At 41.4% G+C, this 26,797-nt stretch overlaps 1 protein-coding gene across 6 annotated transcripts in view; it reads left to right on the top strand.

Moving 5' to 3' along the window:
• The window catches only part of CTNNA2 (catenin alpha 2), a 1,975,930-nt gene that overhangs the window by 1,822,391 nt on the left and 126,742 nt on the right, over positions 1-26,797 (top strand). For 5 of the 6 annotated variants that reach the window (XM_044295267.1, XM_044295260.1, XM_044295237.1 and 2 more), the window contains one exon: positions 10,998-11,132. The exons of the other annotated variant lie outside the window; for it this stretch is intronic. In XM_044295267.1, the coding sequence (XP_044151202.1) occupies positions 10,998-11,132 (135 nt within the window). The remainder of the gene's footprint in view (positions 1-10,997; positions 11,133-26,797) is intronic. 6 annotated transcript variants of the gene reach the window in all.

The following is a 26,797-nucleotide window of genomic DNA, read 5'->3' as shown; positions in this document are numbered from 1 at the left end:
CTGCCACCTCCACACTGTAATTGTTCCATCCTGTGGCCTCCTCCTGATACTGCTTCTGCCACCACCACCACACTCTGTCATTGTGCCACTCTGTGGCCTCTTCCTGATGTTGCTACCACCTCCAGACTCTGTCATTGGGCCACTCTGTGGTCTCCTCATGCTGTTTCCACCTCACCACTATATCAAAGGGCCACTCTGTGGACTTTTCATGCTGTTCCCACCCTCCTTACTTCATGACTGGGCCACTATTTTGCCTTTTGACCTGGCTGACATCATCATTTATTTGACCCTTCTTCTGATCTGTCAGAAGGAAGGAAAAATTAGATGCACAAGGGATTCTGTCTATGTAATAGCTGTAAGGCCTGCATGACCTGGTCCCTATTTTGCATCAGAATTGGCTTATGATTTTATAGCCAAAAGCAGGAGACATGAAAATTTTCCATTCATGTGTCATCTCTGTTTTAGATCCACTCCTGTTTTTTTTGGCTTTAGCAATACTGTTGGATTACTGACTAAATACTGTCCGAGTGAAGGCAGATGCTCCACAGACAGGATTAGTTTTTTGGGAGTTATTGTTCTGATGGATCAGAGGAAGGGCAAAATAATCAGTGACGTCAACACAAACTTACTACTGACACCCTCTCTACTCTGACGGGGGGCTCTACTTGTATAAGCATTTAATAGAACAGGTCCTCTAGAAATCTATGTGGAATCAACAAATTGGTGTAAAAGGAGTGTGCTCTTTCACACTATAGTAGGATCTTGGGCCTCTGCACGGTTCTTCATACCTTTACATTGACCTGTAAGGCTGAGTTCAAAGAAGTGAAGTGTGCATTCTAAGAGCGACACCTGTCATCTGCATGTCATACTGACTGATCGTATTGTTTCACTACCACAGCAACTCCCTATGCGTGTTTCTGCAATGCACAGTGTTCTACACCACTATACAGGCTCTCTGCAGCCAGGAAATAGCTGTTTTTTAACATAATTTGCCGCAAATAAATTCAGATTAAGCCTAATTTTTTCGGAAAATTCAGCGAATCGGCCAAATCTATTTTTTTTTTAATTCACTCATCTCTAATAGGGACATATCATAGGTTTTAACTGTTGAAGGTCAAAATGATTGGAGTGCTGAGACCCCCAATGATCACTAGTGATGAGCGGCAGGTGCCATATTCGATTTCGACGAAATTCGCGAATATTCGATAGAATATTCGTTTTATATTCGTCGAAATCGAATATTCGTCATTATTCTTGTTATCGCGATTAATATGCGATTTAAATAATCGAATTTCGATTTTAACTTAAAGGCTACTCTCCTATTGAAATCGCAATTCGATTTTTTTAAGTTATAATAATCGAATTTCGATTTTAACTTAGCACTGCTATATGCCATATTAGGCTAACTAATATGGCATATAGCAGTGCTAAGTTAAAATCGAAATTCGATTATTATAACTTGAAAAAATCGAATTGCGATTTCAACGTAATTCTCAAATCCGACAGTACATTCTAGTATATGGAGTCGTTCCCATGGTGATGGGGACGCTCCATAAGCATGGAATATGGCTTCAATGGCTTGGTAGAATTAGCGAATTGACGAATATATTCGTTATATTCCACAAAACGAATATAACGAATGTATTCGTCATATTCCACAAAAGGAATATAACGAATGTATTCGTCATATTCCACAAAACGAAGATAACGAAGTATTCTGCATCTTCATTTTAGCTACCTATTCATTAATTTCGCTAATTCTAGCAATGATATAGGAAAGTTGACTATAGAGACAGCTAAGTGTAATTCGCTATGCGATTATATGACTGCTTTTTTTTATATAAATAGAATAATTATAATACCTGATAATTATTATAATTATACTATTTATAAAAAAAGCAGTCATATAATCGCATAGCGAATTATACTTAGCTGTCTCTATAGTCAACTTTCCTATATCATTGCTAGAATTAGCGAAATTGATGAATAGGTAGCTAAAATGAAGATGCAGAATACTTCGTTATCTTCGTTTTGTGGAATATGACGAATACATTCGTTATATTCGTTTTGTGGAATATAACGAATATATTCGTCAATTCGCTAATTCTACCAAGCCATTGAAGCCATATTCCATGCTTATGGAGCGTCCCCATCACCATGGGAACGACTCCATATACTAGAATGTACTGTCGGATTTGAGAATTACGTTGAAATCGCAATTCGATTTTTTCAAGTTATAATAATCGAATTTCGATTTTAACTTAGCACTGCTATATGCCATATTAGTTAGCCTAATATGGCATATAGCAGTGCTAAGTTAAAATCGAAATTCGATTATTATAACTTGAAAAAATCGAATTGCGATTTTAACGTAATTCTCAAATCCGACAGTACATTCTAGTATATGGAGATGTTCCCATGGTGATGGGGACGCTCCATGAGCATGGAAGTCGGCAGAAGCGGCAACGGGCACTGACTGGAGCAGCCAGGAAGCCAGGAATCCAAAGGACAGGTAAGAACAACTTTAGGGAAGTGGGAAAGAAAAAAATATAACAATAAAAAAAATAAAAAATAAAAAAATAAAAATATTCGAAATATCGAATTTATATCACTATATTCGAAATATTCGCGAATTAGCGAAGTGCCGATATTCGCAAAAAAAAATCGATATTCGAATATTCGCGCTCAACACTAATGATCACTAGAATAAGATGATCTCAAACAGTTTTTTTTAGAGGTACACTTTAACTTGTAGTGCACTTCTGGGGGGTTCTGGGGTGCTGAGGAATCTGATTACTAGTCCACACTAGAAATTTCTCACTTTTCTGATGCAGAACTACAAATCCCCTTAATAAACTTTAAAGGGAACCTGTCACCGGGATTTTGTGTATAGAGCTGAGGACATGGGTTGCTAGATGGCCGCTAGCACATCCACAATACCCAGTCCCCATAGCTCTGTGTGTTTTTATTGTGTATAAAAACCGATTTGATACATATGCAAATTAACCTGAGATGAGTCCTGTGTGTGAGATGAGTCAGAGCTTGAAAATATGACTCTTCTCTGGTCACACAAGTAAGCTATGAATCTTTTATGTTAATTTGCATATGTATCAAATAGTTTTTTTTACACAATAAAAGCACACAGAGCTATGGGGTCTGGGTATTGCGGATGTGCTAGCGGCCATCTAGCAACCCATGTCCTCAGCTCTATACACAAAATCCCGGTGACAGGTTCCCTTTAAGTTAAAGGGATTACATCGGAATTTGATATTGATAGCCTACGGTGGCGCCAGTGTACATTGGACACGTAAAGATAAGATGCCTTTATTGTCACTGTACAATATAATCAATACAATGCACAATACAATGAAATGTTGTTTGGAGCAATCCTAGATGCCATGGACAGAGGAACAAAGAACTGACATTTAAATTAAAGTATTATAATAGAAAAAAGAAACACATTGGACTAGAAAGCATTACTATTCACAGTTCACATCATATATATATATAGCAAGAGCAAAGTAGGAAGTTCTTATGAGTATATATGCAAACTAATTCAGACACCACTGCAGACAAGAGATCATCATGGGGTCACAAATGCAGCAGTCACTTTCAGTCTGTGGTAGTTTCTATCCTAGGAAGGGGCAATAGTCTCTGAGCATTTAGGAGACTTATTGCTTTGGGGTAAAAGCTGTTCTTCAGCCTAGTGGTGCAGGCATGTAGGGCTCTAAGACACCTACCAGAGGGTAGGGGAGTGAAAAGGCTGTGGCCGGGGTGAGTTGGATCCCCGCAGATAATTTTTGCCCTGTTGCTGCAGCGAGCAGTGTAGATGTCATCCAGTGATGTTAACTAAGTACCTGTGATTCTGCCAGCCATTCTGATGATGCGCTTGAGGGTCTTCTTGTCCTCACAAGAGCAGCCGGAGTACCACACTGTGATGCAGTATGTGATAACAGATTCTATGGTGCACCTGTAAGAATTGACTAGAAGCTGTTTTGGGAGTTGTGATTTCTTCAGGCTCCTCAGAAAATGAAGCCTCTGAAGGACTTTTTTGGTAATTTCTGTTGTGTTTTTTATCCATGACAGGATTCCTGACTAATATAAACTCCCAAGAATCTGAAACTTTGAACTATCTCCACGTTTCCATCATTTATGCTAATGGAATGGTATCCCTTTTGTTTCTTCTTCCTAAAATCCAGAATCAGCTCCTTTGTTTTATTGGTACTGAGTATGAGGTTGCTGTTCTTACTCTATCTCTCTAGGTTCTCAACCTCTTTCCTGTAGGCCATTTCATCATTGTTGGAGATTTGGCCTATCACGTGGCCTAGGAGCAGCTAAGTCCCTTTCAAGTGAATGGGGCTGAGCTACAAGACCAAGCACAGCCGCTATATAATGGACGTGGCTGTGCTTGGTAAGCTACGAGGAACTCTGAGGAGTGCAGAGGCCTCTTCAAACTGCTGGTTGACAACTCAATCCCTCCCCATCTGATATTGATGACCTATGCTGAGAATAGGCCATCAATATCAATTTCCCTTTCAAGCAACCCTCTAGCCCAAACTGGCTATATATTGCTAATGTCTAGTCAATAGAGATGAGATAATTGATTCTAAATTAATCAGATTCAAGACAAATTTTATAAAAATTTGAGTTAGATCCAAATCCTAATTTTAGAGAGAGAAAGAGAGTATGTCATAAAGTATGTCAACCCAAAATTTTCAGGTCAATTGGAGCACTTTAAATTCAGGTAGTATCGATTTAGACCCAAATTGAATTAGTCACCCAATTTGGACACATTAGTTCTGAGTAAAATTTTGAGTGATTTGCTCCTTTGTACTAGAAAAGATGGATTATGAGGAGGGCACCAAGTATTTTTAACAAACATTGGCAATTTATAGTCAAATTTTCAGTTTGTAGGGCATCTTTAAATTGGACTTGTCTTGTAGTTTGGGACCACTAGACTACCACCATGCCTAATGTAGAGGTCCAGGACACTTCTCCATTGAGATCCGGCACATGCACCTTACACTGATGAAGCGGAGGATGTTACACCTTGCTTCACTGCCCATGCACTGAACATCGAGCATGTACACGTGCGACTGATGCTCCTGGAGAAGAGTCCCGTACACTTCTCCCAGTAAGTTTAAATTTTACTTTTCTTTTGCAGGGACGGAGGGGTTAGTGACCCAAAACCACAGCAGCATAACATCATGCTGGTGCTTTAGTGGCCCCCAATCCAGGTGACAGTTTCTGTTAAGTAATAGAGTTATAACTGCCACCACTAGAGGGAGCTTAGAGCTCAACTGCATACTGTTTAACTGAAGATCAGAACGTGATATGTAATGTTAGCTTTTTGCATAGATTTTTTACATTTACTTCTGAATCCCTTCCCGACTGCCATACGGCTATATTTGTGCTATCTGCACATGCCCAGTGCAGCTAGCACGTATATACGCACAGTGGAGTGAGCAGGAAGCGGTAGAGCCGTTTCCTCTGTTAGTCCTGCTGGCCACGTGACTGCCGTCGGGGGGGGGTTCTGGAGCAGGGGCAGGAGCAGAGCTGCAGGGTCTAAAAGGCCTTAGACCCCGATCAGCTCTGCCTGTGTGTAATGCCCCCAGAGGGGGCTGTTTTCCTCTATAAATGGGGCTCCTGTGGATGCCCCGGTTACAGTGGAAACAGTGAATAAAAAAGGCAACAAAAAAAAAGTGTCCCCCAGAGGTCTTTTATTGACCTCCTCGGGAACAGATTATGTGCCAAAAAAAAAAAAGAAGTGAAATATAAGTAAAAACAAATAAATACATAAAAATACAAATAAAGAAAATGTAAAAAAAATATAAAAAATGCCGTCGCCAACAGAAACTGTCACCATAGTCGCCCAATTCTCTCAAACCTATACATGTTATATATGAAAACGATCGTCACAAAATAGGGAACACATTGAAATAATACATTTTTGTGTCAGTTTTAATAGTTAAGAAATAAAAAGCTTTAATAAAAAATACTATTTAATAATAATGAGCAGTTTTCCTCCAAATTAAACTGAAAAAAAAGAAAAAACTCTAAAAAGTCCTAAGTGTCACGTAAAAAAAAAATCACTAAAATTATTTTTGTAGTCAAACAAATAAAAAAGCTATGATCACTAAACCACCAGGTGCACAAAATCACAAAAAGTTGCCTGAACATTCAGGCCTTTTTGGGCCTGGTCACGAAAGGGTTAAATAGCCTGTGAATAATCATTGCTAGATTTTCCTTCATTTGCTTGAACGAGAACAAAGCTACAGTACCCCTGCGCACCCACTACACCATGTACGTTTGGCTCCATGGCTGCACTAAACAGCTGATCGGTGATGGTGCTGGTGTCGGACCCCTACTAATCTGATATTGAAGGCCCATACTGAGGATAGGTCATCAATAGCTGTAGCCCATACAACTGCTTTAAGATGGTGTACACAACATTGGTCTTCATGAGTCTTCATCTTCATGTATGTCTATCGACTCTTAAAGTTCAGTATTTGCAGTAATTCCATGTTTCTGTTCACATATTAAGTCTCTCATTTGCACTTCCACTAAATGCTTTTGGTAGTAACCTCTAAAAACAAGCGACAAATCATGTTGGTCGCGGACATCTTAAGTGATTTATCCATCATTTTTCCATTTGACTCTATAAATAATTTCCATATGAAGTGAAAGCCAATGGTTTCCATGAGATTACTTACAGCCAACCCCTGAACCAGAACTTAGAACTTGGTAATAAAAATTATGTTCTTGTGTGATGAAATACGATCAGTTTACTAGGATGTTCTATGTGTACCATAGTAGTAAATAACGGAAGTAAAATCTTCCATTAAGCTACATCCTGCCTTTTCCGGGACCTTAAATCATAAACTTTCATGTTGGATATTCCTTGAAGGATACAAAATAAATAGCCATAAATTACAATCTATCACGATTCGCCAGACATGACTAAACGATGGACAGCTAAAGCTTAACTACTGGGGAATTCTGGGAAATGGAGGCAGAAGTTTAAGTATGTTATATATCAATGGTACTTCTCTTCTAAAGAATCCCTTGAAGCAGTGGCATACATAGAGAAGTAAGGGCCAAATAGCAAGAATCAAACCAGGCCCCCCACACAAAGGACAGAAGGGTTTCCGCCTAAACCCCCTTCAGCGACCCTTGGGCCATTTTTTTACTGCCTCAGTTGCTTCAAGTTGTTCCTTTAGAGGGTAGAGTCCAGACCAAGTGTTCACCTCCAGTAGAAGAGGAGATAATCCCAACAACGCTGGGTCTCCTCTTGCCCTGAGCCCCATAGCAGTCGCCTGGTCTGCCGCTATGGTAGTTATGCCCCTGTCTTGAAGACAAATTCCCTCTCCCCTGCTGCCTGACCAAGTGGAATTAATGAGGGGCAGTATGTACAATGTCAAGATACCTTCTGTGACAGAGGTTCGAAGATCGGAGACTGACTGCACATGAGGTTAACTGACAGTCTCTTGATTTTCAGTGTTGTGGTTTGGTAATGGCCTCACCTCTTGACAGGTGCAGCCTGTGGTCATTACTGCATTCCCTACTTAGTTTGATTTCACACTTCATACCATGCGGTTGATATTTTCTGCTTGGATTTGGAAGAGTTGGTGTGTGGACCTTACCTATGTTTCTGCTCATCCATTTTCTATAAGATAAGTTGTACTGCTCTTTGTATTTGGTTGTTCCCCTGTGCTTATTGTTACTAGGCCTCAGGGAGACGCTGGTTCGTTTACCTAGGAAGCAGCCAGTAGTCTCATTCCCTGCCACTACCTAGGGCATTTCAGGGCTCTTAGGGTCTAGGTTACGGCGTATGTATTTTCCCACCTTCAGGGTCTATACATACCGACAGGAGTCAGGGCCAGGTTTAGGGGTTTCCTAGAAGGTGACCTTTTCCCTCTCCCTAGCCTTGAGGCCTACTTCTGTGTCCCTCCCCTCCCCTGTATTCGTGACATACAAACATGTTTTATACAGTACCTTTACCTTACATTTTGGTGCATTGACACTCCCTGGAAATACTTTAAAGGGGTGTTCTGGTAATAATTACATTTTATCTAATGACCACAGCCTTCTTTTTGAAACAGAAGATTCATACCTGCTCTCCGCTGCTTCGGTCCTCCGTGCTACCTCCGCTGTGCCTATGTTCCAGTCCCCTGAGTGTTTGGGGCAATTCAAAGTTTGTCCTGGGGCCCATAGAACTCTAGTTACTCCACTGGCTGGAAGTAAACACTAGACCAGAACATGGACACCATGGAGGCAACATGGATGACAGGAGCAGTGGGGAGAAGGTATGAATCTTCTGTTTCAGGAAGCAGACTGTGGACATTTGATAAAAATGTATTATTCCCAGACAACCCCTTTAATGGAGTTTTCAAGGATTTTCATATTGATGGCCTTTCCTCAGTATAGGTCATCAATACACAATAAGTAGGGGTTTGACTACCAGCACACCCACCGATTAACTGTTTGAAGAGACTGCTGCACTCTGGTGAGAGCTGTGGCTTCCTCCTAGTCCAGTGATGTCATGTTCATCAGTCCAATACAGTAGACACAGCTCAGTGCTACTATCAAATGGATGGTGTTGTGCTTGGTAAGCTGTGAGTAGGTTGTGACACTCATGGTAGAGCCATAGCCTCCTTACGATCTGATATTGATGACCTATCCTGAAGATAGGTCATATATATATATATATATATATATATATATATAAAAACAACTGGAAAACCTGTTTAATTTAAAGGCACATGTTTAGAAAATGTATACATATATATATATGTATATATATATATATATATATATATGTATATATATACATAAAAAGCTGAGTGCATGTGTGTGTGCATGTCCGCTAAAGGAATCTGCACCGTCACAATTACAATCACAAAATTTGGAAAACAGGTACATCAGGTGTCCGGGAAGGTTTTAAACCAGGTCTCAGCTCTCTAGTTCCTGATATATTCCCAAAAAATGCATTAGCCAATAAAAGCTTGGTCACATGACCATTATCAGCCAATAGAAGCTTACAGGTCCTCCAGTCTCCACATACACAGTTTTACTCCAGGTTTCCAAAACAACCCATCCATTTATTTTCCCTGCTGTAGGAGAGCTTCAAAGGAAATCTGTCACAAGGATAATTGCTATTGAAGTAAAGCCGTGACCTAATAGCACTTAGTTCCTTATTTCAGGATGTGCCTTTGTTCCAGCAATAGATGTTTTTATCCTCAGAAAATCCAGTTTATTTGGTATGCAAATGAGCCAATAAGGTGCCCAGAGGGGCGTCAGTCTTGCAGGAAGGTGCCCAGACACACCCCCTGCCACAATGATCCTGCAGTCATACTCCCTTGGGTCTGTCCCTGTCTATTGCTAACGTACATTCAGTAATGTACCAAGAAGTAGGTTACATATGGATAGGTGTATGACTGCAGGATTGAAGCGGTGGTTTACGGCACTGTTTGGTTACGGTTCCCCACCAATCAGCTGTGGGTACTAGCCATGAATGGTACTGCAATGCTGCTTCCAATCACAATATTGCAGAACCAATTATGCCCACTGCTCAGTGTATGGCGCTGTGCTGTTCTTCTGCCTGTTCCCAAGAGCAGCAGCCCATTTAAAGAGCTGATTGGCGGGGTCTCCAGGAGTCAAACGATAACTAATTTGATATTAATGGCCAACCATAAGAAAACCACTTTAAATTGCAAATGGTTCGTTTTTTTATTTTTTTATTGTAATCACGGAGATGTATAGGCCTGCATAGAAGCTGTAGACACAAAACGGAAGATATTTCATCAGAATTTTTTTTTAAATGTTTTAAATTAATAAATGCATATATTCACTGCAAGAATACGACTTTTGTGCAACTATACATACCCTAGGGTAGTGATGGCTAACCCCCGACATTCCAGCTGTGGTGAAGCTATGACTCCCAGCATGCTCCATTCATTTCTATGGAGTACTGAGAACAGCCAAGCAAGTGTACATCTAGGGAGTCATAGTTTTACCACAGCTGGAGGCCGGAGGTTAGCTATTACAGCCCTGGGGCCTCTTTTACATCTCTGTGTTGACATCAGTGACAAGGTGGACAGTGGTTCTTCTGTGAAGATGTCTGTTAAGAATCCGTGTTTGGTCCCTTTTCAGCATTCCACGGGCTCTGCTAGGATGAAAATTAATTTCCAGAACATATCCTAGCAACGATCCGTGAAAAGCACAACGCGTGTTGTGTCTGGTTTTCAAGGACCGGTAGACTATAAGGGGTTATGGCCACATGATCAAGTTTAGGAGCCAAAATCAGGAATGTTCCTAAAAGTAGAGAAAGTATAAAGGGCAGGTAAGACTTCTCCTCTTTTTACAATTCACTCCTGGTTTTGGCTTCCAAATTCAGACAAGGAAACCTGACCATGTGGCCATACTCTAATGTATATGAAGGATCCGTAATCGAGGACAAAATTTAAAACTCTTCCATGGGATAACTGCATACCGTGGAAAAACACTGATACAAACATTAAAGTCAATGGGTGGGTGTGCTGTCCGTGGAGACCACATGACATGTGAAAGAGGCTTAAAGTGAAGGGGGATTTTTGGAAAACCACAGGTGACCATTAGGGAATTCTGTCCACATCAATCCCATCAGAACGTTTTGCACAATATGAGCAGGAACGATGGAGTAAATAAGCATTGGGGTGTGATCACCCATGATGGAAGATATGAGCAATTTCCCAAAAGACTCGTGTTCACCAGATGGCTCCTACTCCAGAATATAAGTCCTTGAAAAATGAACCAAGCTGTTTGTGATACCACAGAAAACGTAGTGCTCGGATCTGTTATCCCAGAATGGCTGTGCCGTAGCCGGAGCAGTATATGTTTAATATGCTGTTTGCATATTATTTTATCTGATTGCCTTGTTATAATGATATGCCGTTAACACTAGAAGCTGAGTTACATTTAATCAAGTCTACTGATGTTCCTGTTTTATTTCCCTGCAGTGTCCTGATTCTGCATGCAAACAAGATCTGCTCGCCTACCTTCAACGGATCGCGCTCTACTGCCACCAGCTCAATATCTGCAGCAAGGTGAAAGCTGAAGTGCAAAACCTGGGAGGCGAACTCATTGTTTCAGGGGTGAGTTACTGACTATATTCTCTTTTTAATAGTCTAAGAATCATTTGCAGTCTATATTGTTGTGCAGAGGTCACAGGCATCAAATAATCATCTAATATGGCACAACATATTAACTGCTGCATTACACCCTACTGCCACTAGGTGGAGCTTTAGAATATCACAGCAGTAAGCCTAAATGACACAACTTTCTGCACCACATTGCTAAAGAACATGTTTTCTCATAACAGCACGCCATGTGGTCAGTCGTGGTATCACTAGTGAAATAGTTTTAATAGTTTTAATGCAAATCGGACATTAAATTCATGCCATGGGGGAGAGAACTTTTTGAATAAAATAGCTCAGACCAGACAGTATATATCATACCTGTATTTAGATTATGGCAGCTACTTGCATGCCATTGGGCATATATTTTTATTTTCCAGGCTTTTTTCTAATGTGTAGAATTGACCAGCCTTTCGAAGGAAATCCTATAAAAGAGCACATGAGACTTAAAGGGACATTCCCATCTGGGACATTGAGAACATATTACTAGACTATGCCGTAAATGTCAGATAGGTACAGGACACCCATCTGGGGCCCAATCCTATCTCCAGAAAGAGACCCCTAAAGTGTTCAGAGAGCAGACATGCCTCTGCATCCACCCTCCGTTCACCGCTATAGGAATTCTATAGTGTTGAATGAAAAGGTGTGCATTTCCATTCACCACTATGCGACTTCCGAAAATAAGCCGGGCTCGCTTAACTATTTTCGGAACTCCCATATTGATAAATGGAAAACATGATTCACATGTGTGGCATGTTCTCCTTCACTTCAGGGGCCCCATTATCTAGATAGAGACTCACACTCCTCTGACGTTCATGGCATGTCTTTGCGATGTGCCATCAATGTCTTAGATGGACCAATCCCTTTAAAGTGAATGTCTACCTATTAACAGCTTGTTATTCTTAGGTCGAGCATTCTGTGCAGATTCTTCTTATGTCCATACGATTGGTCAGTATTTCTGATACAGATTTTCAAATTCTCTGCATAGACAAAGGGTTAAATTATAAAATTCAGGCTTCGCCCACCATAATTAAAAGTCTTTAGTAATCTTCAAGCTATGCTCTGGCAGGAGGAAAAGCACAATGGTGTTTTACCTGAGCACAGCTCAGGCAGCAGCATGAATGCAGGGCCCGCTACTTGTAATGAGCAACAGGTTCTCTGTACAATGAAAGCCCAATTTAGGGTACTTTCACACTAGCTATATATATACTGTATATCCTTCCTTTTGCAGGCCTACTCAAATCGGGGTTTTGCCTCCCATCCCTCCAAGGTGCACAACCCAATTTTTCACTAAATTAATACAATACCATACAGCGACATGTTGTGATTCAGAACACAGCCACTAGATGGCCACATAGACACATATAACACAGACATCTTTTGACAGAGTATCACCGTTTTTTCTTTTTTCTTTCTTTTCAAAGTAGGTTATATATAACAGGCTATGTTGAGCCAAGATAAAGAAGTTCACACCTGTATGTCTATGCAGATAATTCATTAGAATATTCGATCAATCTAAATTATATATAAAAAATAGTATTCAGGGGTAGACATTCACTTCAGGGCACAGCGAAGAGATCTGGTGCCATAAATAAGAAGCTGTTTTGTAAGACTGTAAGGCTAAATATGAAGTAACTTCCCTAAAATTCCAAGCCTAATCTGACCTATGGCTTGGAGAGGCATCACTGCATGCTGTGCTGTACAGTTGCAGAGACAAGCAGATGATATCTTGAAGCTTTGTGCACAGGTCCCATTGTAGCTAATGCACAAAACTCTCCAGGCATCATATGCTTTCCTCAACAACTGCTTGATACACTGTGGGCACCATAGCCTTGGCAGGTCTATTGCCCAGGGGGTGCTAGTGTCTCTACAGGCAGATCGGGTAGTAGATAGGAACTGAAGGAAACTTTCCTCTATACACAGGTTAGGGTTTTGGTATATGATTGCTGGGGGTCTCTCTGCTATGACCCTCCCTGATCATAACAATGAGGTGCCAGAGTCCCCAGAGTAAGTGGAATGCTCGGAATCTGCACTTGGCAGCTGAAGGCATCTGTGTTTGTCCCATGTTCATATGTGCCCGCATTGCTGAGAAACATGATATTTTAATATATGCAAATGAGCCTCTAGGAGAAACGGGGGAATTGCCATTACTCTAGAGGCTCTGCTCTCTCTGCAACTGCTGCGTCCTCTGAGCTTTAGGAGAAGTCAGGGACAAGCGTGATGACGTTTACACTGCCTGGTCCTGTCAATCAAAGTGCAGAGGGCGCGGCAGTTGCAGAGAGAGCAGAGCCTCAAGAAGTAACGGCAACGCCGCCATTGCTCCTACAGGCTCATTTACAAATATTTAAACATCATCTTTCTCGGCAATGCGGGCACATATGAACATGGGACCAACACAGATGTCTTTAGCTGCCGAGTGCACATGTAACAGGTCAGCCAGTGTCATAGGTACAAATCTGCTGACAGATGCCCTTTAGTTAACAATACAAGTACATTCAAACATTGTCTTCTATCTTGTTTGTATCTTCTACTGTATATGTCAAATGTGCTTCATTGCAAAAATATTTTTATAAGTAGAAAAAAATTATAATATAGGTACCACTTGGAACCGAACCCGAGTTCTGGAAATGTTTTTTTACAGTACAAATTCATTTATGAAGTTATTGAGCGAAGTCTTGTGAGACTTCACAAAGCAAAAACTTTGGCTCATCGGAGTCAATACATTCTAAATCTGTACGCAGCTCCTGCAAATCGAGTTTGGATGTTCCATCTGAAGTCGATTTGCTCATCCCTAAAAAAAATATATATATATATTATTGTTTTTCTTTGATTCCAATTTTCTAGAAAAAAAGAAACTTATGGTAGCAAATGAGCTGATAGACCTTATGTCACTCACACTGAGGGTAACTTTTTGAAGTTTTTGTGGTCCTACCATATCACTTCCTCTAGTATAATACAGTATACATTGACAATAGTTTTGAAGTATCTGTTTATACATAGTTTTTTTATTATTATTGTCATGTTCACAGCACAAAATCTTGACCATGTTTTCTACCACCACCTTGTCTTCGGCCAGTCTTCCCAGCTAGTTTAACGCTACAGGGTGGTCTACTCTGAATTCAAGCTTAATATCTTCCATCTCTAAAACCTGTGGCTGAATATTCTTCTTGTATAATCTATTCAGCGTTTTTCCTTTTTTTATTTTTTTTGCCTTCCTCACCCTCCTCTTCAAAAATTCTCCACCGCTTTGTCAATGTCCATTCCCTAGGCTTCATCGATGGGAACCCTAATTGTCACCATTCAACCATTCATGAAATGGTTCTCCAGTCTCCACCACTCTTACCGATTCCATCTCATTTTGCAGAGCAACATTTCAGAAGCCAATGCCATGTTCAGACATTTCTTCCCAACACACTTTTTCTCTCTTGCTGTCTGGAAATTTTTGCATTCTTGTTTTCTACCTGTTTAGGCTGACACTAATCAGTTCTTTTCAATTCTCTAAATGCTCCTGCTGTTCTGTTTCATCTCTTGTCATCTTCAATTTTTCAGTAAAAGAACAAGTACACATTTCAAGATAAAATAATCACAGTTATAAATATGCAATGACTTTAATCTGCTAAGAACATCTTTATTATTATACGTTTTTGAAAATGCGCTACGGTATGCTCATAGATCAAAGCTTTTTTCCATTTAAGCAGGTCAGTCCTTACGCTCGAGATTCAGTGAGTCACTATTCTTCGAGAAGTAGGAGAATCCACAAAATCATGTTCATTGTAGTGCTCTCATCTATCTTCAAAGGGGTTCCATTTTCCAAAAATAAATCCAGGATCTTTGTTCTATGTATGATGTTACTTTTAATATTAAAACCTTTTTAATCACATTTCTGTTTTATGTGTCCATAAAATCATTACATTAGATTTTCTAGAAAGAAACAAACACAATTAATGGGAGTAATATTGCTAAGTTCTTTTTCTGGTGGGGTCTTAGTAGTAAATTTTTTAGCAAAAAATTGAGCTGTTACATGTGTGTCTAATGGTTGAAATAAGACAGTGGTGGAGATGGATCAAGACTGGCATTCATAATACCAGTCTTGATGTAGATAAGGCTACTTTCACAATAGCGTTTTTGCTGGATTCGGTAGGGTTCAGCAAAAACGCTTCCGTTACTGATAATAAAACCATCTGCATCCGCTATGAATAGATCCGGTTGTATTATCTGTACCAGCCAAGACGGATCTGTCATGAACTCCATTGAAAGTCAATGGTGGACAGATCTGTTTTCTATTATGTCAGATAGTGTCAGAGAAAATGCATCTGTCCCCATTGACTTGGATTTTGGGTCATGACGGATCTATTTTGCTCCCCATCCCATGACGGAAAGAAAACCGCAGCTTGGTATGGGTATGGGAACGCAACCAAATGGAATGGAATGCATTTTGGAGCATTCCGTTCTGTTCAGTTATGTTTTGTCCCCATTGACAATGATTGGGGACAAAACAGAAACATTTTTTTCAGGTATTGAGACCTCAATACCGGAAAATATGAACACTAGTGTGAAAGTAGCCTAACAGGCAGCACTTGTACAACTAAACTAGTGCAAGTAATGGTAAATGTGTTGGACTGGTTAGGGCATGCCCTATCTCAACCATGCACCGCCCCTATTAACAAATGTAGCAAGTGTGGCAGAGAGTGGTAAACGGTCACAAATGTATTTGCAAAATGGGGCTTGAACAAAAATTTGTGCCCTTTGGTGCCGCAAATTAGATGTAAAGGGCTTGGTAAATCTCCCTTAGACTCTATTCAATCAGTTACCATGACCATGGACATCGATTATTTCTGGTCACTTTAAATCCAGATTATGAGGTCAAATCATATACAGATGAATTGAATCCATTAACTTGAATTTTGTTAATGACTCATCTTTCAGGATACAAAGTTGATTCATTTTTGTGCTGTCCAATAAAAAAAATATTCATATATTAAAATATATGTTAAGTTTTCTTAACATGGGACCCTCTGGGTGACAGATGGCCAACTAATGGCTTCTATCAAAGCTACCCGTATGCATGGAAGAATATGCTATTTTATGCCACTCATCCCATTAAGAAAAAAGGGAAGAAACATCTGTACTGTCTTGATTGCAATATATAGTATACTAGCTGAAGGACCCGGCTTCGCACGGGAATATTTAATCTTTTTCATTTAATGTTTGTGTGTCGTTAAAAGATATCAACAGTTTCTCCCATAACAGTGACCTCTACAGCACCCATCTCCTTAATATGTGACCTCCATAGCAGCCTACCCCCTTAACTTTGACCTTTACAGCAACCCGCTCCTTTAACAGTGACCTCCACAACAAAATAACAAAGACCACCACAGCGGGGTATTATTGTATTTAATTGATGTAACTCACACTTAACCCCTTAGGGACCGGGCTCATTTTCACCTTAAGGACCAGGCCATTTTTTGCAAATCTGACCAGTGTCACTTTATGTGGTAATAACGCTTTTACTTATCCAGGCCATTCTGAGATAGTTTTTTCGTCACATATTGTACTTCATTATATTGTCCTTCAATATTTATTGCCCTGATTCTGTAGTTTGCAGAAATACTCCATATGTGGCCGTAAACTACTGTACGGGCACAAAGTAGGGCGTAGAGGGAAAGGTGCGCCGTGTTGTTTTTGGAAGGCAGATTTTGCTGGACTGGTTTATTTACACCATGTCTCATTGGACACCCCCCCTGATGCACCCCTAGAGTAGAAACTCCATAAAAGTGACCCCATCTAAGAAACTACACCCATCAAGGTATTCAAAACTGATTTTACAAACATTGTTAACCCTTTAGGTGTTACACAAGAGTTATTGGCAAATGGAGATGAAATTTGAGAATTTAAATTTTGGGGCAAATTTTCCATTTTAATAATTTTTTTCCAGTAACAAAGCAAGAGTTAACAGCCAAACAAAATGCTATATTTATTGCCCAGATTCTCTAGTTTTGCAGAAACACCCCATATGTGGCCGTAAACTACTTTAACAAAGCAAGGCAGATTTTGCTGGACTGGTTTATTTATACCATGTCCCATTTGAAGCCCCCCTGATGCACCCCTATAGTAGAAACTCCATAAAAGTGACCCCATTTTAGAAACTACGGGATAAGGTGGCAGTTTTGTTGGGACTATTTTAAGGGTACAGATGATTATTAGTTTATCTATATTACATTTTTGTGAGGCAAGGTAACAACAAATAGAAATTCTGAAATTTCATCTCCATTTGCCATAAACTGTTGAGAAACACCTAAAGGGTTAATAAAGTTAGTAAAATCAGTTTTGAATACCTTGAGTGGTGTAGTTTCTTAGATGGGGTCGCTTTTATGGAGTTTCTACTCTAGGGGTGCATTAGGGGGGCTTCAAATGGGACATGGTGCCCAAAAAAAAAAAAGCCATCAAAATCTGCCTTCCAGAAACCATACGGTGTTTCTTTCCTTCTGCGCCCTGCCGTTTGGTCATACAGCAGTTTACGACCACATATGTGGTGTTTCTGTAAATTGCAGAATCAGGGTAATAAATATTAAGTTTTGTTTGGCTGTTAACCCTTGCTTCCTTGCTTTGTTACTGGAAAAAAAATGGATTAAAATGGAAAAGAGTTTTTATTAATTTTTTTGGACCGTGTTCATCTGAGGGGTTAGGTCATGGGGTATTTTTATAAAGCAGATTCTTACGGACGTGGCGATATCTAATATGTCTACAATTTATTTTATTTTTTTATGTTTTACACTATATTATCATATTATAAACAAAAAAAAGCATTTTAGTATCTCCATAGTTTGTCTTTTTTTTGTTTGTTTTAAGCCGATTATTTTAGATAGGGGCTAATTTTTGGCGGGATTTTATTGGCACTATTTTGGGGGGGCATATGACTTTTTGATCACTTGCTATTACAATTTTTGTGATGTAAGGTGACAAAAAAATAAAAAATTTTTGCACCTTTTTTTTTTTTTTTTTTTACCATGTTCATCTGAGGGGTTAGGTCATGTTTTTTTTATAGAGCAGATTGTACAGATGCGGCGATACCTAATATGTCTACTTTTTTTATTTACTTATGTTTTACACTATATTATCTTTTTATAAACAAAAAAAAAAAACATTTTAGTATCTCCATAGTCTAACCCTGGGTTCAGACCAGAGCGTTCCGAAAGGAGCGCCCTGTATGCGCGATTGCTGCAAAACGCCCAGGTGAGAACCATTCCCATAGGGAAGCATTGGTTTCTCCTTGTTGAGCGTTTTACAGCGCGTAGGAACGCGCTGTAAAACGCTCAGGTATGAACTTAGGGTAAGAGTCATTTTTTGCGGGATGAGAGGGCGGTTTTATTGGCACTATTTTGGGGGGCATATGACTTTTTGATCGCTTGTTATTACAATTTTTGTGATGTAAGGTGACCCCAAAAACTTTTTTTTGCACAGTTTTTTTTTTTTGACCGTGTTCATCTGAGGGGTTAGGTCATGGGGTATTTTTATAGAGCAGATTCTTACTGATGTTGTGATACCTAATATGTCAAGTTTTTATTTTATTTTAGTTTTACTAACTAATATTTTTGAAAAAAAAATATTTTTTGTTTTAGTATTTCAAGTCTGAGAACCATAGTTTTTTATCCGATTGTCAGTGGCTAAATTTGGGAAGGGTAATATAAATTTAGTACTCCATGGAAGTGTGGTACTCCCTGAAGCAACCAATAATGCAGAGGCCCAGATAATCGGGGCACGTGTCACACTGAGAAGTGGTGTCCTTCCGTATCCCCCTCCTGTGACACACTCTGCACCTTTTTTGGGTCTGTCCCTTCTTTCCAGTATGGGGGACCAGACCTGGAAAGTGTTGGCCAGGGACGATCCGGGCGCCTCCAGTTCCCGAGGTACTCCGCCTGTTTTTCTTGGTCCGAGGACTGCCTCATAGAACTGGAGGAATGTCCCTGTGCTGCCAGCGCTTCGGGATAGTACAAAAGAGTTGTACATGGCAACCTGTACCAAGTAGACCGCAACTTTTTTGTACCATGCCCGGGTTTTGCGCATGGCGTTATATGGCTTGAGGACTTGATCAGAGAGATCAACTCCTCCCATATACCGATTGTAGTCGACGATACAATCGGGCTTGAGGACCGTTGCCGCGGTACCTCGCACAGAGACGGGGTTGGTGCCATTACCGTGGATTGTGGACAGCATAAGGACATCCCTCTTGTTCTTATACCTGACCAGCAACAGGTTTCCACTGGTAAATGCACGGGTCTCACCCCTGGGGATAGGTACCTGGAGGGGGTGGGCAAGGAGGCCGCGTTGATTTTTCCGCACGGTCCCACAAGCGAAAGTGGATCTGGCGGCAAGGGACCTGAACAAGGGAATGCTGGTATAAAAGTTATCCACGTACAAGTGGTAACCGTTATCCAGCAGTGGGTACATAAGGTCTCACACAAGTTTCCCGGTAACACCCAGAGTGGGGGGACATTCTGGGGGTTGAATACGGGAATCTCGCCCCTCATACACACGAAATTTGTAAGTGTACCCTGAGGTACTCTCACAAATTTTGTATAGCTTCACGCCATACCTCGCCCGCTTTGTGGGAATATATTGGCGGAAACTGAGTCTCCCCTTGAACGCAACGAGAGACTCATCAACCGCGACCTCCCTTCCAGGTACGTAGGATTTGGCCCCAAAGTGATTGATGACCGTCCGTATCTTATACAGACGGTCATAGGCAGGATCACCTCGCCTCGGGGGGGACATGCTGCATTATCGGAATAATGCAGACATTTCCGGATGGTCTCTTCCGGATGGTGGTGAGGGGGGGCTGGTGGGGGGGGGCGGGTGAATGGTGGGGGCAAGTGGTAGGGGGGGTCTGGGGTCTGATAGATGGATCAAAGAAAGTTTAGGGTAAAAGTTATTTTTTTTTTTTCCTAACTAACTTTTCCCTTCTTTCCCTTCCTAATGGTGCCTCTCCCTCACTGACCCTAACCTACCTGGGTGGCGATGGGTGCAGGAGGGTGATGGATTACGATTAGGGGGACGCAGGAGCTGGTGCTAAACGGTGCTGCACGGTCAGGGTGCTGGACAGGAAGAGGAGGGGAGAGAGGAGCGCAGGAAGTTTGAATCTCGCGCCTTTCTCCCCTGCACCAATCAGCTCCCTGGACAGCGGTGTTCAGCACCAGGGCCAGCACCGCCTCTTCAAATTATCGTACTGTGATTGGTGGTGTGTAATCATGCCACTGATCGCAGTCTTTTTCCGGTTCATCGGGTCACCGGAGACCCGAATGGACCGGAAACGCAGAAAACCGCAGGTCTGAATTGACCTGCGGTTTTCTGCGATCGCCGATATGGGGGGGTCAACTGACCCCCCCTGTGTTGTTACGGGATGCCGGCTGAATGATTTTAGCCGGCATCCCGTTCCGATTAACCCCCGCGGCGCCGGAATCGCAAATTAAAGCCATGACGTACCGGTACGCCATGGGTCCTTAAGGACTCGGGATCCATGCCCTACCGGTACGTCATGGGTCCCTAAGGGGTTAATGACCTGTAGCAAAATAGAAGCTGAGATGTGATTGGTTGCTTTATGTGACTAACTGCCATAACAGCAACGACGGTGCGGATTCCTTTAGCGGACATACATACACTCAGCTATATATCTTAGATACTGTATAATACGGTATCTTATATATCATGCCTTATTATATTCATGTTAAACCCATACCTACCATTAATGAAAAGGTACCTGACCTTTCACAATTATCACTTGGAAGAATTATGCATTTCTGCTGTACAGCACACATAGTGGCATGAATTTTAAAGGTTTCGCCCTGTGTGCCATGAGGTGCCCAAATGATCATGCCAAAATGGTGTAAACTCTGTCACATTTATCAAAGATTGAGGTTGTCTCACTTCAGCAAATGCATTTATCATGTAGAGAAAGTTAATACAAGGCACTTACTAATGTATTGTGATCGTCCATATTGCTTCCTTCCCTGGCTGGATTTATTTTTCAATCACATTATACACTGCTCGTTTCCATGGTTATGACCACCCTGCGATCCAGCAGCAGTGGTCGTGCTTACACACTATAGGAAAAAAGCACCAACCTACTGTATGTGCGCTCCCGTGGTCCTGGCCACCAGAGATGCCGGCACTTTTTTCTTTAGTGTGCAGGCACGGCCACTGCTGATGGATTGCAGGGTGGACATAACCATGGAAACGAGCAGTGTATAATGCAATGGAAAAATTAATCCAGCCAGCAAAGGAGGCAATATGGACAATCACAGTATATTAGTAAGCGACTTGTATTAACTTTCTCTGCTTAATAAATGCTATTTGCTGAAATGGCACAACCGCTTTAAGCCATAACATATGTCTGGTGTAGACATACACCAATGCTGTTGGTCCAATTTTTTTTCTTAAAGGGGTTGTGTTTTCTGGGACTTTGATGGCATGTCGCTAGGACATGTCATCCAAGTCAAATAGGTGTGGGTGCCATCTCTGAGACCTAACCCTATCTCGGGAACGGCCATCGAAAGTGAAGGCGAATGCACCAAACATGCACAATATGCTCTGCATTGATTTAGGCGAGCGTATGCTATTTACACAGATAGAAATGAACGGAGGGTGGATGCGCATGCACGACTGCTCTGTGCACACCTTAGGGGTCCCATTGTGGAGATACCGTAGGTGCAGGTCCCACCTATGGAACCTAGCAATATGCCACCAATGTGTCAAATGAGACAACTTTTTTGAAGTTTGCAAATTTTAGGGCTCTCAAGGGTGGTGTAAACAGTATCAGAAACACCTAAAAAAAATGGTGAAAGCCACGCACTTCAGCTCAGTTGAGATCTGGCTTGATTAGTTTATTAGAAGGATAGTATCACCAAAACATTTCTTTTAGAGCTCAACTAACCATATTTCAACAACAGCCATAAGTGTCTATGGCGCCCACTGTACCTGAAAATGTCCATGCAGAGTTTTTTTTTATTTTGTCTTGTCCTGTTAGATGCCATTGTGAAGCCCGTGCTGTCTGCAAATTGCGGTCTGCAATGTACGGGCACCGTCCGTGGGGCAGGTGCATGGGGATCGCAGACCCATTCACTTGAATGGGTCCGGGATCCTTCCGTTCCGCAAAAAGATAGAGCAAGTTCTATCTTTTTGCGGTGGGGAAGCACGGAACGGAACCTCAGAAAGCACTCCATAGTGCTTCCGTAGTCTTCCGTTCTGCATCCGTGATGCGGAATGGCCACGGAACGGTGCCCGTGTATTGCAGATCCGCAAATGTGGTCCGCAATACGGAAAAGGGCATCACACCTTCGTGTGAACGAGCCCTAATGCAGTGAGAGGCATCATCAAGTAATTACCACTTCATAGCACATAGCTACATGGGTACTGGTTCTGCGCATATGAAGTGTGCTTAGCACCTCACGGCTCCTGGTTTTTGAGGTTCCTCAAACATTGACCTATTGTATCGGGGTATATTATGCTATACTATTTTATCTATTTCTTTCTACGGTATTTATTAGAGACAAGCACATTTTCCAAAACTTGTTTAGAGTTAGTTTTGGTCCTTTTGGACATAAGATTCATGTCAGTCCGAACAAATTCGGCCGGAATCTACAGTGCCCTGAAAAAGTATGTACAGTCATGTGAAAAAATTAGGACACCCTTTGAAAGCATGTGGTTTTTTGTAACATTTTTAATAAAAGGTTATTTCATCTCCGTTTCAACAATACAGAGAGATTAAAGTAATCCAACTAAACAAAGAAAACTGAAGAAAAGTCTTTTCAAGATCTTCTGTAAATGTCATTCTACAAAAATGCCTATTCTAACTGAGGAAAAAGATAGGACACCCTCACATGTATTCCCTCTTAAATTGGCTCAGATCTCACACAGGTATATCACACCAGGTGCACATAATTAGTAGATCGTTACTCTGCATGTTGAATGAGGCTTGCCCTATTTAAACCTCAGACATTTAGTTTGGTGTGCTCCTGACTGTTGAAGTGAGAGTGAGCACCATGGTGAGAGCAAAAGAGCTGTCAGAGGACTTCAGAAAAAAGATTGTAGCAGCCTATGAGTCTGGGAAGGGATTTAAAAAGATCTCAAAAGATTTTGAAATCAGCCATTCCACTGTCCGGAAGATAGTCTACAAGTGGAGGGCTTTCAAAACAACTGCCAACATGCCCAGGACTGGTCGCCCCAGCAAGTTCACCCCAAGAGCAGACCGCAAGATGCTAAAAGAGGTCTCCAAAAACCCTAAAGTGTCATCTCGAGAACTACAGCAGGCTCTGGCTACTGTTGATGTAGAAGTACATGCCTCTACAATCAGAAAGAGACTGTACAAGTTTAACTTGCATGGGAGGTGTGCAAGGAGGAAACCTTTGCTTTCCAAGAGAAACATCGAGGCCAGACTGACATTTGCCAGAGATAAAGTTGACAAAGACCAGGACTTCTGGAATAATGTTCTTTGGACAGATGAGTCCAAAATTGAATTATTTGGACACAACAGCAGAGGACATGTTTGGCGTAAACCAAACACAGCATTCCAAGAAAAGAACCTCATACCAACTGTGAAGCATGGAGGTGGAAGTGTCATGGTTTGGGGCTGCTTTGCTGCAGCAGGACCTGGTCAGCTCACCATCATAGAATCCACGATGAATTCTACTGTGTATCAGAAGGTGCTTGAAGAACATGTGAGACCATCAGTTAGAAAATTAAAGCTGAAGCGGAACTGGACCATGCAACATGACAATGACCCAAAACATACTAGTAAATCAACCAAAGATTGGCTGAAAAAGAAGAAATGGAGAGTCCTGGAATGGCCAAGTCAAAGTCCAGATTTGAATCCCATTGAGATGCTGTGGGGTGACTTGAAAAGGGCTGTACGTGCAAGAAACCCCTCAAACATCTCACAGCTGAAAAAGTTCTGCATTGAGGAGTGGGGTAAAATTTCCTCAGACCGATGTCGAAGACTGGTAGATGGCTACAAGAACCGTCTCACTGCAGTTATTTCAGCCAAAGGAGGTAACACTCGCTATTAGGGGCAAGGGTGTCCTATCTTTTTCCTCAGTTAGAATAGGCATTTTTGTAGAATGACATTTACAGAAGATCTTGAAAAGACTTTTCTTCAGTTTTCTTTGTTTAGTCGGATTACTTTAATCTCTCTGTATTGTTGAAACGGAGATGAAATAACCTTTTATTAAAAATGTTACAAAAAACCACATGCTTTCAAAGGGTGTCATAATTTTTTCACATGACTGTATATAGGACAACCCGATGTCTTCTAGGACTGTATCCAACCCCTTTCGAGCTATGTAACTTGAAGACAGCATGAATAATATCAAAGTGACAGCAACATATACTGTGTATGGGCAAATAGATGGTAGCCGGCGGTAAAATACAAAAAACAAACAACAGGCTGTTTAATAAGGCATTGCACTGTCAGAGTTTTTTTAATTACCTTTTTTTTTAAAGTCCCAAAAATGATCCCATTTTGGTGCTAGATGACTTCTGTGTCTTTTGATCTGTAAAATAGTGGCTTCCAATTTGAAAGACTCTTGTGGGACATATCAAGTTTTGGATTTGCCAAAATTTAAGCATTTGGGGAAATTTGTAAGAAATTTGATTTGTGTACAATCAATTTGCTTATCTGTGCTATTCATCTATTACTCAGCACTCCTGCCTTTTTTTTTTATGAATGTCTAACCCAATATTTTTTGGTTTTAATTAGTTGGCAAAATCCTTTATAAAATTTAGTATACAGGTGAAATTTCAAAAATTAGAATATCGTGCAAAAGTCCATTTATTTCAGTAATGCAACTTAAAATTAGAATTTTGTGAAAAGGTCCAATATTCTAGGCTCAAAGTGTCAGACTCTAGTCAGCTAATTAATCCATACCCCCTGAGCAAAGGGGACCTCAAAATTGTGACTTTGGGGTTTGATAAGCTGTGAGCCATAATCATCCAAATTATAACAAATAAAGGCTTGAAATATCTCGCTTTGCCTGTAATGAGTCTATCTCATATGTTAGTTTCACCTTTTAAGTTGCGTTACTGAAATAAATGAACTTTGCACAATATTCTAATTTTTCGAGTTTCACCTGTAACATCCGTGTTGAGCAGGATTTTTTGTAGTATAGCAATGATAAAGGATTGAGTCTTGCCAGGCATGAAGTCACTCGTTTAGTATACAGATCCTCACGGCGTAAAGCAGATTAGGGTTTATTTCAAGCAGAACGTTGCGGTTGTATTTTTCTACAGATCTAACATTCCCATTTGATTTTTGCTCACAACGGTTATTACTGTCCATCATGTCTGTGAAGCCAGCTACATTACATTTACCTAGCACAGTGATAAATAAAACATGTGCGCATTTATCTAGTCTTTGGCATTTTTGTAGTCTGAATGTTGTAGATCGGCGATGACTCAGGTGCACACATGGAATGACGGCAGCCCTGGACTGAAGCCTCTTGCACATGAACGTTGTGTGCCTGTGGCTGTATTGCGGCCCGCATATGGAGCGTCTGCAATACACGGCTGTCACGGATGTGGACTCATTCACTTAAATGGGTCCGCAATCACAGAGATGCGGAACGGAAGCACGGATTGGAACCCCACGGAAGCACCACAGCGTGCTTCCGTGGTGTTTCTATCCATGCCTCCACACCGCAAAAAAATAGAACCCATAGATCCCCCATAACAGTGTGTGATCCACAGATCCCCCATAACAGTGTGTCATCCACAGGTCCCCCATAACAGTGTGTCATCCACAGATCCCCCATAACAGTGTGTCATCCACAGGTCCCCCATAACAGTGGTGTCATCCACCGGATCCCCCATAACAGTGGTCTCACAGATCCCAAATAACAGTGTTTCAGTACACAGGTACCCCATAACAGGTGTCATCCACAGATCCCCCATAACAGTGTGTCATCCACAGGATCCCCAATTAACAGTGTGTCACCACAGGTCCACCATAACAGTGGGGTTCATCCACAGATCCCCCATAACAGTGTGTCATCAGCAGGTCCCCCATAACAGTGTGTCCATCACAGGATCCCCACATAACAGTGGTGTCATCCACAGGATGCCCTCCATAACAGTGTGTCATCCACAGGTCCCCCAGAACAGTGTGTCATTCCACAGATCCCACCATAACAGTGTGTCATCCACAGGTCCTCGCATAACAGGGTGTCCTTCCACAGTGAATCCCACCAAACAGTGTGTCATCCACAGATCCACCATAGACAGTGTGTCATCCACAGGATCCCCCATAACAGTGTGTCATCCTACAGATCCCCATAACAGTGTGTCATCCACAGGTCCACCATAACAGTGTCATCCACAGATCCCCCATAACAGTGTGTCATCCACAGGTCCCCCATAACAGTGTGTCATCCACAGATCCCCCATAACAGTGTGTCATCCACAGGTCCCCCATAACAGTGTGTCTTCCACAGATCCCCCATAACAGTGTGTCATCCACAGATCCCCCATAACAGTGTGTCATCCACAGGTCCCCCATAACAGTGTCATCCACAGATCTCCCATAACAGTGTCATCCACAGGTCCCCCATAACAGTGTGTCATCCACAGGTCCCCCATTA

Source organism: Bufo gargarizans, chromosome 1 (genome assembly GCF_014858855.1).
Source record: "Bufo gargarizans isolate SCDJY-AF-19 chromosome 1, ASM1485885v1, whole genome shotgun sequence".
Lineage (NCBI taxonomy): Eukaryota > Metazoa > Chordata > Amphibia > Anura > Bufonidae > Bufo > Bufo gargarizans.
This window is presented reverse-complemented; position numbering and strand designations above follow the sequence as displayed.